Genomic DNA, 15,128 nt, shown 5'->3' with positions numbered 1-15,128 from the left:
CCACTGAATACCAACTCCAAACTGTCTGCGATTAGATCAGTCTACCCACTGAATACCAACTCCAAACTGTCTGCGATTAGATCAGTGTACCCACTGAATACCAACTCCAAACTGTCTGCGATCAGATCAGTGTACCCACTGAATACCAACTCCAAACTGTCTGCGATCAGATCAGTGTACCCACTGAATACCAACTCCAAACTGTTTGCGATCAGATCAGTGTACCCACTGAATACCAACTCCAAACTGTCTGCGATCAGATCAGGGTACCCACTGAATACCAACTCCAAACTGTCTGCGATTAGATCAGTGTACCCACTGAATACCAACTCCAAACTGTTTGCGATCAGATCAGTGTACCCACTGAATACCAACTCCAAACTGTCTGCGATTAGATCAGTGTACCCACTGAATACCAACTCCAAACTGTCTGCGATCAGATCAGTGTACCCACTGAATACCAACTCCAAACTGTTTGCGATCAGATCAGTGTACCCACTGAATACCAACTCCAAACTGTTTGCGATCAGATCAGTCTACCCACTGAATACCAACTCCAAACTGTCTGCGATCAGATCAGTGTACCCACTGAATACCAACTCCAAACAAATTGCATCGCCTGAATTCAAGATTCTGACAGTGTTTTGGCAATGTGCCCAATGGTTGTGGAGGTGGATTTGGTATTCATACTGTAGTCCCTCTTGCCTCCTCTCTCTGTCACTCTAATTCCCCAAAGGCCCGGGGAACAGATTGTATCACATTGTTTGTGCAGAATTATAATTGCTAATCTGTTTGTTTGGGTACAGTCACATGGCGAGAGATGGGAGTGCAATTTTCTGTGTGTTATAAGGGTTCAGGATTGGATGGAGGAGTTGGCTTGTCAGTCTGCTGCTGTTTGCCGTCAGGTCATAGAGAAACGAGGATGAAGTTGAATCTTAGATACCACTTACTCTGTTCCTCCTCAGGTGCAACGCTCATTGACAGCCAGCTAGCAGATAATCCTGCCTCAGCATCATAAACTTTAGAGAGTGTCCCTTGTCAGACCCTGGAAGTAGATTGGGTTGTGTGGTTGTGAATTTACGTGTGTGTCACACATGGTGCATCAATCTGATGTTTATTATCAACAAAGATCTGTTTAATACAGCCAATAACCTAAAAGCTGTAGCCTTAAACTGCCCTCTAAAACTCATTACCAAGCTCATAGACTTGATAACTTCCATCATCACCTATATACACTGAACAAAATTATAAACGCAACATGTAAAGTGTTGGTCCCATGTTTCATGAGCTGAAATACAATATCCCAGAAATATTTCATACACAGAAACATTTTATTTCTCTAAACTTTTGTGCAGAAATGTATTTTCATCCCTTTTAGTGAGCATTACTCCTTTGCCAAGCGAATCCATCCACCTGACAGGTGTGGCATATCAAGAAGCTGATTAAACTGCATCTTCATTGCACAGGTGAACCTTGTGCTGGGAACAATAAAAGGCCAATCTAAAATGTGCAGTTTTGTCACACAACACAATGCCACAGATGTCTCAAGTTTTGAGGGAGCGTGCAATTGGCATGCTGTGTCACGTGTGCTCCCTCTCCGGCCTCCAGGCTGCTCATTATGGCGCACACCTGTCACCATCGTTATGTGCACCTGCGCGTCTTCAGACTCACCTGGACTCCATCACTTCCTTTATTACCTGCCCTATATATGTCACACCCTTTGGTTCCTTCTCCAGATGTCATTGTTTCTGTTCCAGTGTCATGTCTGTGCGTTGTTCGTGTTTCTTATTTTGTATTATCTTGTGTTTATTTATTAAAACACTCCCTGAACTTGCTTCCTGACTCTCAGCGCACATCGTTACATGCTGACTGCAGGAATGTCCACCTGAGCTGTTTCCAGATAATTGAATGTTGATTTCTCTTCCATAAGCTGCCACAAATGTTGTTTTTGTAACGGCTGTCCTCCTCCTTATCTGAGGAGGAGTAGTAAGAAGGATCGGAGGACCAATGCGCAGCGTGGTACGTGTTCATGCTCTTTATTATAACGAACGAACACAGAAACAAAACAACAAACGACACATGAAATACCAACCGAAAACAGTTCCGTGTGGAACAAACACTGACACGGAAAATAACCACCCACGAAACCCAGGTGGAAAAAAGGCTACCTAAGTATGATTCTCAATCAGAGACAACTAACGACACCTGCCTCTGATTGAGAATCATACCAGGCCAAACGAAAAACCAACATAGAAAAACCAACATAGATAACCCACCCAACTCACGCCCTGACCATACTAAAACAAAGAAATAACAAAAGAACTAAGGTCAGAACGTGACAGTTTTAGAGAATTTGTCAATACGTCCAACCGGCCTCACAACCGCAGACCACGTGTAACCAGGCCAGCCCAGGACCTCCACATCTGGTTTATTCACCTGCGGGATCGTCTATAGCACAGGTGTCAAACTCATTCCACGGAGGGCCGAGTGTCTGCGGGTTTTCGCTCCTCCCTTGTACTTGATTGATGAATTAACATCACTAATTAGTTAGGAACTCCCCACACCTGGTTGTCTAGGGCTTTATTGAAAGGAAAAACCAAAAACCTGCAGACACTCGGCCCTCCGTGGAATGAGTTTGACACCCCTGGTCTATAGTATTTCAATTATTTCAAGGCTGTAGCCTACAAAGAAATACATTGAAGCATTTGCGAGTGTGACACAATAGGTTTGTAGGTACATAAAGCTCATAAAGCGCATTTAAACAACATTTTAAATCTTTATAGTCTATAAATAGCACATATAGGCTGATACATAATTAGAATTAAATACAAATTCAATTAAAATGACTTATTAGTGCCTTTGAATTCATTTTTAGAAACATGAGTTTGGCCAGTCTGTAGTTTCAGGCTCATGCGATGGTGCCTGGAGAGCCGGCCAGCAGTGGAGAATATATTCTCCACACTTACAGAGCCACTGGGGATGCTAAACACCCTTTTGGTCACTCTTGCAAGGCTGTCCTAAAGGTAGTCCTAAAGGTTTTTAGGGTGTGTCTTTTAAGTGTTTGGACCGCAGCCACTGACTGGTTTTCTGGTCCACGCCCTTACTTTTTTAAAGGTATCTGTGACCAACATGCATATCTGTATTCCCAGTCATGTGAAATCCAGAGATTAGGGCCTAATGAATGAATTTAATTAACTGATTTCCTCATATGAACTGTAACTCAGTAAAATCTTTGAAATTGTGCATGCAACTGTTCAGGGAAGTCAGGAACCAATACACGCAGTCAGTCAGGAAAGCAAAGGCCAGCTTTTTCAAGCAGAAATTTGCATCCTGTAGCTCTAACTCCAAAAAGTTCTGGGATACTGTAAAGTCCATGGAAAACAAGAGCACCTCCTCCCAGCTGCCCACTTCACTGAGGCTAGGTAACACGGTCACCACTGATAAGTCCATGATAATCGAAAACTTCAACAAACATTTCTCAATGGCTGGCCATGCCTTCCTCCTGGCGACTCCAACCTTGGCCAACAGCCCCGCCCCCCCCGCTGCTACTCGCCCAAGCCTCCCCAGCTTCTCCTTTACCCATATGCAGATAGCAGATGTTCTGAAAGAGCTGGAAAACCTGGACCCATACAAATCAGCTGGGCTTGACAATCTGGACCCCCTATTTCTGAAACTGTCCGCCGCCATTGTCGCACCCCCTATTACCAGCCTGTTCAACCTCTCCTTCGTATCATCTGAGATCCCCAAGGATTGGAAAGCTGCCGCGGTCATCCCCCTCTTCAAAGGGGGAGACACCCTGGACCCAAACTGTTACAGACCTATATCCATCCTGCCCTGCCTATCTAAGGTCTTCGAAAGCCAAGTCAACAAACAGATCACTGACCATCTCGAATCCCACCGTACCTTCTCCGCTGTGCAATCCGGTTTCCGAGCCGGTCACGGGTGCACCTCAGCCACGCTCAAGGTACTAAACGATGTCATAACCGCCATCGATAAAAGACATTACTGTGCAGCCGTCTTCATCGACCTGGCCAAGGCTTTCGACTCTGTCAATCACCATATTCTTATCGGCAGACTCAGTAGCCTCGGTTTTTCTAATGACTGCCTTGCCTGGTTCACCAACTACTTTGCAGACAGAGTTCAGTGTGTCAAATCGGAGGGCATGTTGTCCGGTCCTCTGGCAGTCTCTATGGGGGTACCACAGGGTTCAATTCTCGGGCCGACTCTTTTCTCTGTATATATCAATGATGTTGCTCTTGCTGCGGGCGATTCCCTGATCCACCTCTACGCAGACGACACCATTCTGTATACTTCCGGCCCTTCCTTGGACACTGTGCTATCTAACCTCCAAACGAGCTTCAATGCCATACAACACTCCTTCCGTGGCCTCCAACTGCTCTTAAACGCTAGTAAAACCAAATGCATGCTTTTCAACCGTTCGCTGCCTGCACCCGCACGCCCGACTAGCATCACCACCCTGGACGGTTCCGACCTAGAATATGTGGACATCTATAAGTACCTAGGTGTCTGGCTAGACTGCAAACTCTCCTTCCAGACTCATATCAAACATCTCCAATCCAAAATCAAATCTAGAGTCGGCTTTCTATTCCGCAACAAAGCCTCCTTCACTCACGCCGCCAAACTTACCCTAGTAAAACTGACTATCCTACCGATCCTCGACTTCGGCGATGTCATCTACAAAATAGCTTCCAATACTCTACTCAGCAAACTGGATGCAGTTTATCACAGTGCCATCCGTTTTGTTACTAAAGCACCTTATACGACCCACCACTGCGACCTGTATGCCCTAGTCGGCTGGCCCTCGCTACATGTTCGTCGTCAGACCCACTGGCTCCAGGTCATCTACAAGGCTATGCTAGGTAAAGTGCCGCCTTATCTCAGTTCACTGGTCACGATGGCTACACCCACCCGTAGCACGCGCTCCAGCAGGTGTATCTCACTGATCATCCCTAAAGCCAAAACCTCATTTGGACGCCTTTCCTTCCAGTTCTCTGCTGCCTGCGACTGGAACGAATTGCAAAAATCTCTGAAGTTGGAGACTTTTATCTCCCTCAACAACTTTAAAAATCTGCTATCCGAGCAGCTAACCGATCGCTGCAGCTGTACATAGTCCATCTGTAAACTACCCACCCAATTTACCTACCTCACCCCCCATACTGCTTTATTTATTTACTTTTCTGCTCTTTTGCACACCAGTATCTCTGCTAAATTGTAATTACTCGATTTATTGCCTACCTCATGCCTTTTGCACACATTGTATATAGATTGTATATAGATTCTCTTTTTTTTTTCTACCATGTTATTGACTTGTTTATTGTTTACTCCATGTGTAACTCTGTGTTGTTGTCTGTTCACACTGCTATGCTTTATCTTGGCCAGGTCGCAGTTGCAAATGAGAACTTGTTCTCAACTAGCCTACCTGGTTAAATAAAGGTGAAATAAAATAAAAAAAATAAAAATGTTTATATTTTTGTTCAGTGTAGTTGTGAAATACTCTACTAATCAAAGCTGTAAAAGTAGTGTGCAAAACAACAGACGTTTCCTGGGCTGGAGAGAGAGAGAGACAGGACTGTGGCTGCTGCAGGGCAGTGTGTTCCAGAAGTTTACTCATACAAGACTGACGGCAAAGTTAATTCCCTTGCCGCTGCTCCAGGCTGAAGTGCATTGTGGGATTGTATTGAATTTAACAGTGCCTTAGAAAAGAGTACTTTTGCAATAGGCATCCTCTCAACACACATTCTGCAGCATTGTTGCAGTAATATCTCCACATTATTTTGAATGTTGCATTTTGTGGGCATCACACACATATCCTTATAGTTTTCATACATGTCCTACCGTGGCGAATGCATGCACAACTTTGCCTGCCTACATATCCACATCGCTCTGGGCCAACTGATGTTTTTTCTCCTCGATGAGTCTGGATTTGCCTCCCTCCCATATGATTTCTAGAATGTAAACACATTCTGACTGTTCTGATTGGTCCCAGAAACTGATGGGTTGGGCCAGAGCCGTCTTACATGACACGTTATCAACTTTGATACTCTGATTGGTTAGATTTGTTGGAGACCATCCAATCGCTGATGAATTTGTTTTGTACCGTGCCCCTCATTTTGAACTCAAACAACAACTTTAGGATGTCAGTTTCAGACTGAATGTAGCGATCGCTAGAGCAGCGGAAATATATTCAGGGTGAGTCGTCAGGCAAGGCACAACTGACCAGTGTCACAGAGGTTTAGTCAGAACAGAGTTAGCACTGAGGTTAAGGTCTCTGCTGTATAAGAGATTTTCTTCAGTTGTTTTCAACTTTGGTCATGCTCCAGTCCGTCCAGCTCCATGTGTGCGTGTCAGGGCAGTCCCAGACAGGATGTGTGTCCTCTGTGTAGGAGTGGGAGAGATGGTCCCCATGTTGTGTGTGTCAGCGCCCTCACTGCCCCCCTCTCAGCCTGCAGCCTCAATAATGCCTCCCTCCCCCCTTGTAGGGAAGGCAGTGGAGAAAAGAGGGGCCCCAGGGAGAGACGAGATTAGAAGACAAAGTGGGCAGAGTGTCTGGGTCCCTCCCGCCCTCCCCACCTCCTCCACATTAAACTGGATTCATCCAACACGCCCTCAGAAGCTTGATTTAATTTGTTCCTCCCTTTTTAATATGCTCATAAATTGAGTCTGCTGCAGCTGTAACTGAGCTCTTATTGCTGATTGTATATTTATGTGTATGTCTGTATGTGTGCAAGTATGAACATGTGTGTGTGTGTGTGTGTGTGTGTGTGTGTGTGTGTGTGTGTGTGTGTGTGTGTGTGTGTGTGTGTGTGTGTGTGTGTGTGTGTGTGTGTGTGTATATCTGATGTGTGTATGTAAATTGTTTTTTATTGTGGGGTGTGTGTGTTTTATCTCTCTGTGCATTGTGTCCCCCCCCCCCCCCCCCCCCCCCCCCCCCAGGTGTATGACACGCCCCCAATGGCGGTGAAAGGCCCCACCAGTGGTCAAGACATCTATGACACGCCCCCCAGTGTGGACAAGAGCCAACTGCTCTCTCAGCAAACGGTGAGGCTGCAGCTACTGCACCACTAACACATCCTCTCTGTCTGTTGTTGTTGTAGAGGGACACAGGAGGATACTCATCAGTCACAGTGGGCTTTACCATCTGTACTTGATAGGTGGTGTCTTAAAGTAACCACCCCTTCTCCTTATCAGAATGTGTGTTTGACATCATTATGATGTCCTATGGCAGTGAGGGTAAGTACAGTGTGTGTGTGTTTGACGTTGCCTCTGTCTCCCTCCCAGGTGTACGACTTCCCCCCCTCCGTCAGTAAGGATGTTCCAGACGCTCCTATCAGGGAGGAGACCTATGACGTGCCCCCCCACTTTGCCAAGCTGAAGAGTCTGGAGAGCCAGAGCCAGGGCTGTCTGATCCCCGGAGGGCCTGAGCCCCCCATCCCTGAAGACGTGTACGATATCCCTCCCCCTCCCCTCACCGGAAAGCACCACCCAGACGCCCACCTGGGTCAGGAGATCTACGACATCCCCGCCAGTCTGAGGAAGGGTGGACCCCATGACCCCCAGGATGTGTACGATTTCCCCCGCGAGCGGCCTGCAGGCGAGGACTCCATCTATGACATCCCCCCTCAGGTGGTGCGAGATGCGGGCGCCACAGAGGAGCTGACGGTCAGCTTCAAACGCCTGTCTGCCTCCAGCACGGGCAGCACCCGCAGCAACCTGTCCACCTCCTCTCTGGACATGGTGCCAGTCAGGGAGTCGGCGGTGCCCAGCCAGGCCGGCCCGGGGAAGCTGTTGATCCTGGATCTAGATCAGGCCATGGAGCGCCTCTCTCGCCTGCAGCAGGGGGTGGAGGGCTCCGTCTCCCTCCTCATGTCCTTCATCAGTGGGAACTGGCGCAGCCCCACCCAGATGGAGGCCAACCTGCCAGCCATCAGGCAGGCGGTGGAAAGGATGAGGGTGGCTGTCAGGGACCTGCTGGAGTTTGCCAGGGGGGCTGTGGCCAACTCTGCCCAGGCCACTGACCGCACGTTACAGGCCAAGCTGGGCAAGCAGGTGCAGAAGATGGAGGAAGCCTTCCAGGGCCTTGTCAAGTACAGCCAGGTTCTGGATGCTGTGGCCTGGGCCCCTCCTGCACTGATGACGCCCTCAGCAGGCAGCAGTGGGGATGACCTGGACCGGCTGGTCATGTGTGCCCGGGGTGTGCCTGACGACACCAAACAGCTGGCCTCCTTTCTCCATGGCAACGCCTCGCTGCTCTTCAAAAGGACAAACAAGCAGCAGCAGCTTCCTCTGCCCCCCGTCCCCCACGCCGCTGACCTCATGGGTCAGATGACCAACAACAACATCTCAGCCTATCAGATGGGAGACGGGAGAGCCAACATCCAGTCCCGCCCCCTGCCGTCACCGCCCAAGCTCACTGCCGAGGAGGAGACCAGTGACCGGCCGTACGAGACCACCGAGGAGGGCTGGTTGGAGGACTATGACTATGTGCATTTACAGGTAAAACCTCCTCTTATGAAACCACAGCACAGATCATCACACATTTATGTCCTCATTTATCAGTAGAGAATTAGTTTGGTGTATATTGGTACTCTGAATCAACAGCACCAGTACTTCCTCATAACGGTACGGTGGTTCGGAACAATCAGCAGCATTCTACATTAGCCCATGGATTATGTTAAGCATGTCGAGCCATGGTGTCTGTCTGTGTTCAATGATACGCCGGTGTGTGAGATGAGAGAGAGGATAGACTCCAGATGTATCTCCATTTCCACACCACAGCCAGCAGATCAATGCCCCATACAAGGCTTGCCCATGTGGGCGACACATACTCCCCCGGTGCACTGCTTCAGGTGTCATCATCAATCATCATTACCACATGTGCAGGCGTGTTTCTCTACATACCCATCATACATCATCACTTTCTCTGTCCATTGCTGCTGTTGTTGCCCTTACGTGCAGCAGTATTGTGGTTGTGAAAATGCAATAGGAACAGATGATTTTAAGACGATATGATATCATTGTGGGTGGCAGGTAGCCTTGCGGTAAGAGTGTTGAGCCAGTAACCAAAATGTTGCTAGTTCGAAGCCGACAAGGTGAAACGTCTGTCGATGTTCCCTTGAGCAAGGCACTTAACCCTAATTCTCCAGGGTTGCAGTTGATAATGGCAGAGCTGTGACCCTGCTCTCAGAGTTGGGATATGCAAAAAAACACATTTTCAATTCACTCATACATATTAATACACACTTGTTCATGTGTGAAATAGGAAAACTATAAGCACCCACCAAATTATTATTATCTAAAAGACATTTATATATTCACTGTTTCAGTGCTTTATGTGTGTGTAGCACACTAACATACAAACCCTGAATTCATGTGTCAGCTACCCTCAGGGTAGTGACAGAGCTGCTGTGTGTGGTCTGGTCTGATATGAGCTCATACTGCCCTCTGCTGATTAGGAGAATTATCACACGTTGAGTCAGACGGATCATTTTATATGGGTGATCCTTCCTTGAGCCAGTAGAATTCAAATTCCATCCCAGCATTGTCTGAGCGTGTTTGTGTCTATGTGCTTGGAGCAGAGTAAGTAAGTTTACTCTTCTTACCGTCCTTTGGTTTCCAGGGTAAGGAGGAGTTTGAGAAGAATCAGAGGCAATTATTAGAGAAAGGGACCAGACACAACAAAACCACACTGGAACAGCAGCAGGTGAGGACCTGTGGGTCTGTCAGTGAGCGAGTGGGTGTGTAAATGGCTGTGTTTAGACAGGCAGCCCAATTCTGATATTTGTTTTACTAATTGGTCTTTTGACCAATCATATAAGAGCCCGGTTTCCCAAAAGCATCTTAAGGCTAAGTTCATCTTAGAACAATAGGATCCTATGCTTCTAACGATGAACTTAGCCTTAAGATGCTTTTGGGAAACCGGGCCCAGATCTTTTCACATCAGATCTTTTTCAGAGCTGATCTGATTGGTCAAAAGACCAATTGGTGAAAAAAAAGATCAGAATTGGGCTGCCTCTAAACGCAGCCTTTGTCAGTAATAAGGGAGTGTATATGTGACTGTAGTGTTACATTGGTGTCTCAGAGGCTGAGGTTTCAGTCAGTTCAAATGGGATGTTTACAGATCAGGCAGATATTTATTTACTCTCTGTGTTCCCATCTACTGCAGCTGAAACAGTTTGAGCGACTGGAGCAGGAAGTCAGCCGGCCAATCAACAACGATATCTCAGGCTGGACTCCGCCTCCCCACTACCCAACGGCCCAGCGGAGCAAGCTGAGCATGGGCGACCGGCAGCTGCTGCTCTTCTACTCGGAGCAGTGTGAGTCCAACGTCACCACCCTCACCAATGCCATCGACGCCTTCTACTCCTCCATCAACAACAACCAGCCGCCCAAGATCTTTGTGGCTCACAGCAAGTTTGTCATCCTCAGCGCACACAAGCTGGTGTTCATCGGGGACACGCTCTCGCGACAGGCCAAGTCCCCAGAGGTGCGGGCGCATGTGGCCCAGCACAGTAACACGCTGTGTGACAAACTCAAGGACATCGTGGTGAGCACCAAGACTGCAGCGCTGCAGTACCCGTCCCCCGGTGCGGCGCGAGACATGACGGAGAGGGTGCGGGAGCTGGCCGGCTGCACACAGCAGTTCCGCATGGCTCTGGGCCAGCTGGTGGCCATGTGAACCTCCTGTCCTGAGACACTGATGTGGGGAGTCCACACTGGGACACACATCATCCACCCACCCAGTGGGCCACTGTCACAGACACATGGACCCTTCATCCTCCTCTTGTGCTTTTTATTTCAAAAAAGGACAATTATCTGACTGGGCTGGGCCATTGGTTGTAAATTAATCATTGTAAATATTTAAGTTACTATTAGCCAGAAAAAAAGTGAAAGAAAATGAACTTCCACTATATATATATATATATATATATATATGTTTTTGAGACCTTATGGAAAACATGATGTAGTTTTTAGACAATGTCCATTATTATTATTGTTGCTATACTGTAATTATTGCTCTGATTATTATAATTGTTATCATTATTGGTATAATGCGTTGATTAAGGATGTTTACATTTCAAACACAATGTATGTAGTACTTAATGCTGTTTTTCATCCCAGATGATCAAATATGGTGGATTTTGTAAAAGTAATGTACTTGTCAGGTGAGCTGTAGGATATGTTGACAGAAAATGAATAGCTTTCCTTGGAGCTGTCAAAGGAGGCTGGGGATCGTGTTGTGAGTGTAAGGCATTCTGGGTAGGGGCTGGGAGGGAGAGGTTTCCCTGACAGTTAATAACATTCTCAGATATACTGCTGTCATGGGACAGGATTCATTTGAGTAGTTCTACATGCTAATTAAAATGCCCCAATTAGAAGACTGTCTTATAAAACCATCTCTTCCTTTGAGATAGAAGTCAGAATGAAAAGAACAAATCTGATTTGAAGGTAAAAAATCTGAGGTTAAAAGAAATATGAATTTACGTATTTTTTTCAGCATTACAACTTCCCTTGTTCTTCAAAGCACAAAGCTTTATCCGTCTGTCTGCTGCTCCTAGAGTGCTTGTTATATCCACCACACTCTCCCAGACTCTCTCATAGTCCTGCATGCTCTCTGTGATCTAAAAAGGGTTGGTTTGGACTCCTCTGTGGCTCCACTGTTCTAGAAGTTGCCTGTGTTCCAGACCAGGCTCTCTGCTCACCTCATACAGGAATAACTCTGCTTTCCCTCCCCCTAGCACTTCCTGGACAGCACCACTGCACCCTGCAGGCCAGGGAAACCCGCTATGGGGGTAAAGGTGTGAGAAGTGCATTTGTATCATTGGCATACACTCAACACCCTTGTAAATTGATGAGCAAATTAGGGAGTGGTTGTTTGTGAGCTGCATCTCTGCATTTTACCAAATGTATGTGTACACACACACACACAATATTGATGGTAATGTCTGTTTGCATAACAGTAACCATTCTTGACACTTCAAATGACTTTGCAGCAGCTGTATCATAACTCCACTTCCAATAGCTGTACCAGAGGTATGTGAGTTAGCTTGGCCAGTGGGTGGGTTTTACTAGTTCTTGAGTCCTGGAGACATCTCCACATGAAGCAGAGGAATCTGCTGCCACTCCAGTTTCCATTGTCCAGTTTTCTAAAACCTGATTGGCTGTATTCTAAGTATCAGATTACATATTGTACTATAAAGCACTGCAACATGTTGTTGTGGATATAGTTGAAACCCCTATCAAGTAAAAATAATAAGTTGAAAACAAAGCAGACTGGTAGTTGTGGTGATGTCATTATAGTCTCAAATCTGTGTTTTAAGATTTGAAATATATATGTTAAGGACATTGCATAACTGGAAAATATATGTTTAATATATTTTCATTAAAAAATAAACTTCAAGCCTACTCTCTCTTTAAGAAGCTATGTGCTGTGAGTGAAATTGCATATACTAGAAATGCTTATAGTTAATTGGAAGATAATTGTACCCCAGTAACTTCAGCACGAACACCAACTCCTGAGAGATACCTGATCTCCTTGTCAACTGTGTCTCTCCCTCCCTGGGGCTCTGTATGCTGGACCGCCATGATTTTATATATATATATATATATATATATATATATATATATATATATATATATATATATATATATATATATATATTTAACAGTACCAGTAAAAAGGTTTGGACACACCTACTCATTCCAGGGTTTTTCTTTATTTGTACTATTTTCTACATTGTAGAATAAAGAAACCACTACAAAAGGACACCAATAAGAAGAAGACACTTGCTTGGGCCAAGAAACATGAGCAATGGACATTAGACCGGTGGAAATCTGTCCTTTGGTCTGATGAGTCCAAATTTGAAATTTTTGATTCCAACCACTGTGTGAGACGCAGAATAGGTGAACGGATGATCTCCGCATGTGTGGTTCCCACCGTGAAGCATGGAGGAGGATGTGTGATGGTGTGGGGTGCTTTGCTGGTGACACTGTCTGTAATTTATTTAGAATTCAAGGCACATTTAACCAGCATGGCTACCACAGCATTCTGCAGCGATATCCCATCTGGTTTGCACTTAGTGGGACTATCATTTGTTTTTCAACAGGACAATGACCCAACACACCTCCAGGCTGTGTAAGGAGTATTTGACCAATAAGGAGAGTGATGGAGTGCTGCATCAGATGACCTGGCCTCCACAATCACCCGACCTCAACCCAATTAAGATGGTTTGCGATGAATTGGACTGCAAAGTGAAGGAAAAGCAGCTAACAAGTGCTCAGCATATGTGGGAATTTCTTCAAGACTGTTGGAAAATCATTCCAGGTGAAGCTGGTTGAGAGAATGCCAAGAGTGTGCAAAGCTGTCATCAAGGCAAAGGGTGGCTACTTTGAAGAATCTAAACTATAGAATATATTTTGATTTGTTTAACACTTTTTTGGTTACTACATGATTCCATATGTGTTATTTCATAGTTTTGATGTTTTCACTATTATTCGACGATGTAGAAAATAGTAAAATAAAGAAAAACAATTGAATGAGTAGGTGTGTCCAAACTTTTGACTGGTACTGTACAGTCGTGGCCAAAAGTTTTGAGAATGACACATATTAATTTTCACAAAGTCTGCTGCCTCAGTTTGTATGATGGCAATTTGCATATACTCCAGAATGTTATGAAGAGTGATCAGATGAATTGCAACTAATTGCAAAGTCCCTCTTTGCCAGGCAAATGAACTGAATCGCAAAAAATGATGCCTCAAAAGGACCAGCTGACATCATGTCAATGATTCTCTCGTTAACACAGGTGTGAGTGTTGATGAGGACAAGGCTGGAGATCACTCTGTCATGCTGATTGAGTTCGAATAACAGACTGGAAGCTTCAAAAGGAGGGTGGTGCTTGGAATCATTGTTCTTCCTCTGTCAACCATGGTTACCTGCAAGGAAACATGTGTCGTCATCATTGCTTTACACAAAATTGGGCTTCACAGGCAAGGATATTGCTGCCAGTAAGATTGCACCTAAATCAACAATTTATCGGATCATCAAGAACTCCAAGGAGAGCGGTTCAATTGTTGTGAAGAAGGCTTCAGGGCGCCCAAGAAAGTCCAGCAAGCGCCAGGACCGTCTCCTACAGTTAATTCAGCTGCGGGATCGGGGCACCACCAGTACAGAGCTTGCTCAGGAATGGCAGCAGGCAGGTGTGAGTGCATCTGCATGCACAGTGAGGCGAAGACTTTTGGAGGATGGCCTGGTGTCAAGAAGGGCAGCAAAGAAGCCACTTCTCTCCAGGAAAAACATCAGGGACAGACTGATATTCTACAAAAGGTACAGGAATTGGACTGCTGAGGACTGGGGTAAAGTCATTTTCTCTGATGAATCCCCTTTCCGATTATTTGGGGCATCCGGAAAAAGCTTGTCCGGAGAAGACAAGGTGAGCGCTAACATTAGTCCTCTGTCATGCCAACAGTAAATCACCTTGAGACCATTCATGTGTGGGGTTGCTTCTCAGCCAAGGGAGTGGGCTCACTCACAATTTTTCCTAAGAACACAGCCATGAATAATGAATGGTACCAACACATCCTCCGAGAGCAACTTCTCCCAACCATCCAGGAACAGTTTGGTGATGAACAATGCCTTTTACAGCATGATGGAGAACCTTGCCATAAGGCAAAAGTGATAACTAAGTGGCTCGGGGAACAAAACATCGATATTTTGGGTCCATGGCCAGGAAACTCCCCAGACCTTAACCCATTGAGAACTTGTGGTCAAACCTCAAGAGGCAGGTGGACAAACAAAAACCCACACATTCTGACAAACTCCAAGCATTAATTATGCAAGAATGGGCATCAGTCAGGATGTGGCCCAGAAGTTAATTGACAACATGCCAGGGCGGAATGCAGAGGTCTTGAAAAAGAAGGGTCAACACTAGAAATATTGACTCTTTGCATCAACTTCATGTAATTGTCATTAAAAGCCTTTGACACTTATGACATACTTGTAATTATACTTCAGTATTCCATAGTAACATCTGACAAAAATATCTAAAGACACTGAAGCAGCAAATATCTGTGGAAATTAATATTTGTGTCATTCTCAAAACTTTTGGCCACGA

At 45.7% G+C, this 15,128-nt stretch overlaps 1 protein-coding gene across 3 annotated transcripts in view; it reads left to right on the top strand.

Annotated features, from left to right (window-relative positions):
• The window catches only part of LOC120066244 (breast cancer anti-estrogen resistance protein 1-like), a 145,218-nt gene extending 132,790 nt beyond the window's left edge, over nucleotides 1–12,428 (top strand). For 2 of the 3 annotated variants that reach the window (XM_039017481.1, XM_039017479.1), the window contains exons 4-7: nucleotides 6,955–7,059; nucleotides 7,300–8,514; nucleotides 9,638–9,721; nucleotides 10,184–12,428. In XM_039017481.1, coding sequence (XP_038873409.1) covers nucleotides 6,955–7,059; nucleotides 7,300–8,514; nucleotides 9,638–9,721; nucleotides 10,184–10,696 — 1,917 coding nt within the window. In that variant the 3' untranslated portion in view covers nucleotides 10,697–12,428. The remainder of the gene's footprint in view (nucleotides 1–6,954; nucleotides 7,060–7,299; nucleotides 8,515–9,637; nucleotides 9,722–10,183) is intronic. The other variant, XM_039017482.1, reaches the window with a different exon arrangement.
• Nucleotides 12,429–15,128: the final 2,700 nt, after the last annotated feature.

This window comes from Salvelinus namaycush, chromosome 21 (genome assembly GCF_016432855.1).
Source record: "Salvelinus namaycush isolate Seneca chromosome 21, SaNama_1.0, whole genome shotgun sequence".
Taxonomy (NCBI): domain Eukaryota; kingdom Metazoa; phylum Chordata; class Actinopteri; order Salmoniformes; family Salmonidae; genus Salvelinus; species Salvelinus namaycush.
Note: the sequence above shows the minus strand (reverse complement) of the source record. Positions and strands in the feature narration are given on the sequence as shown.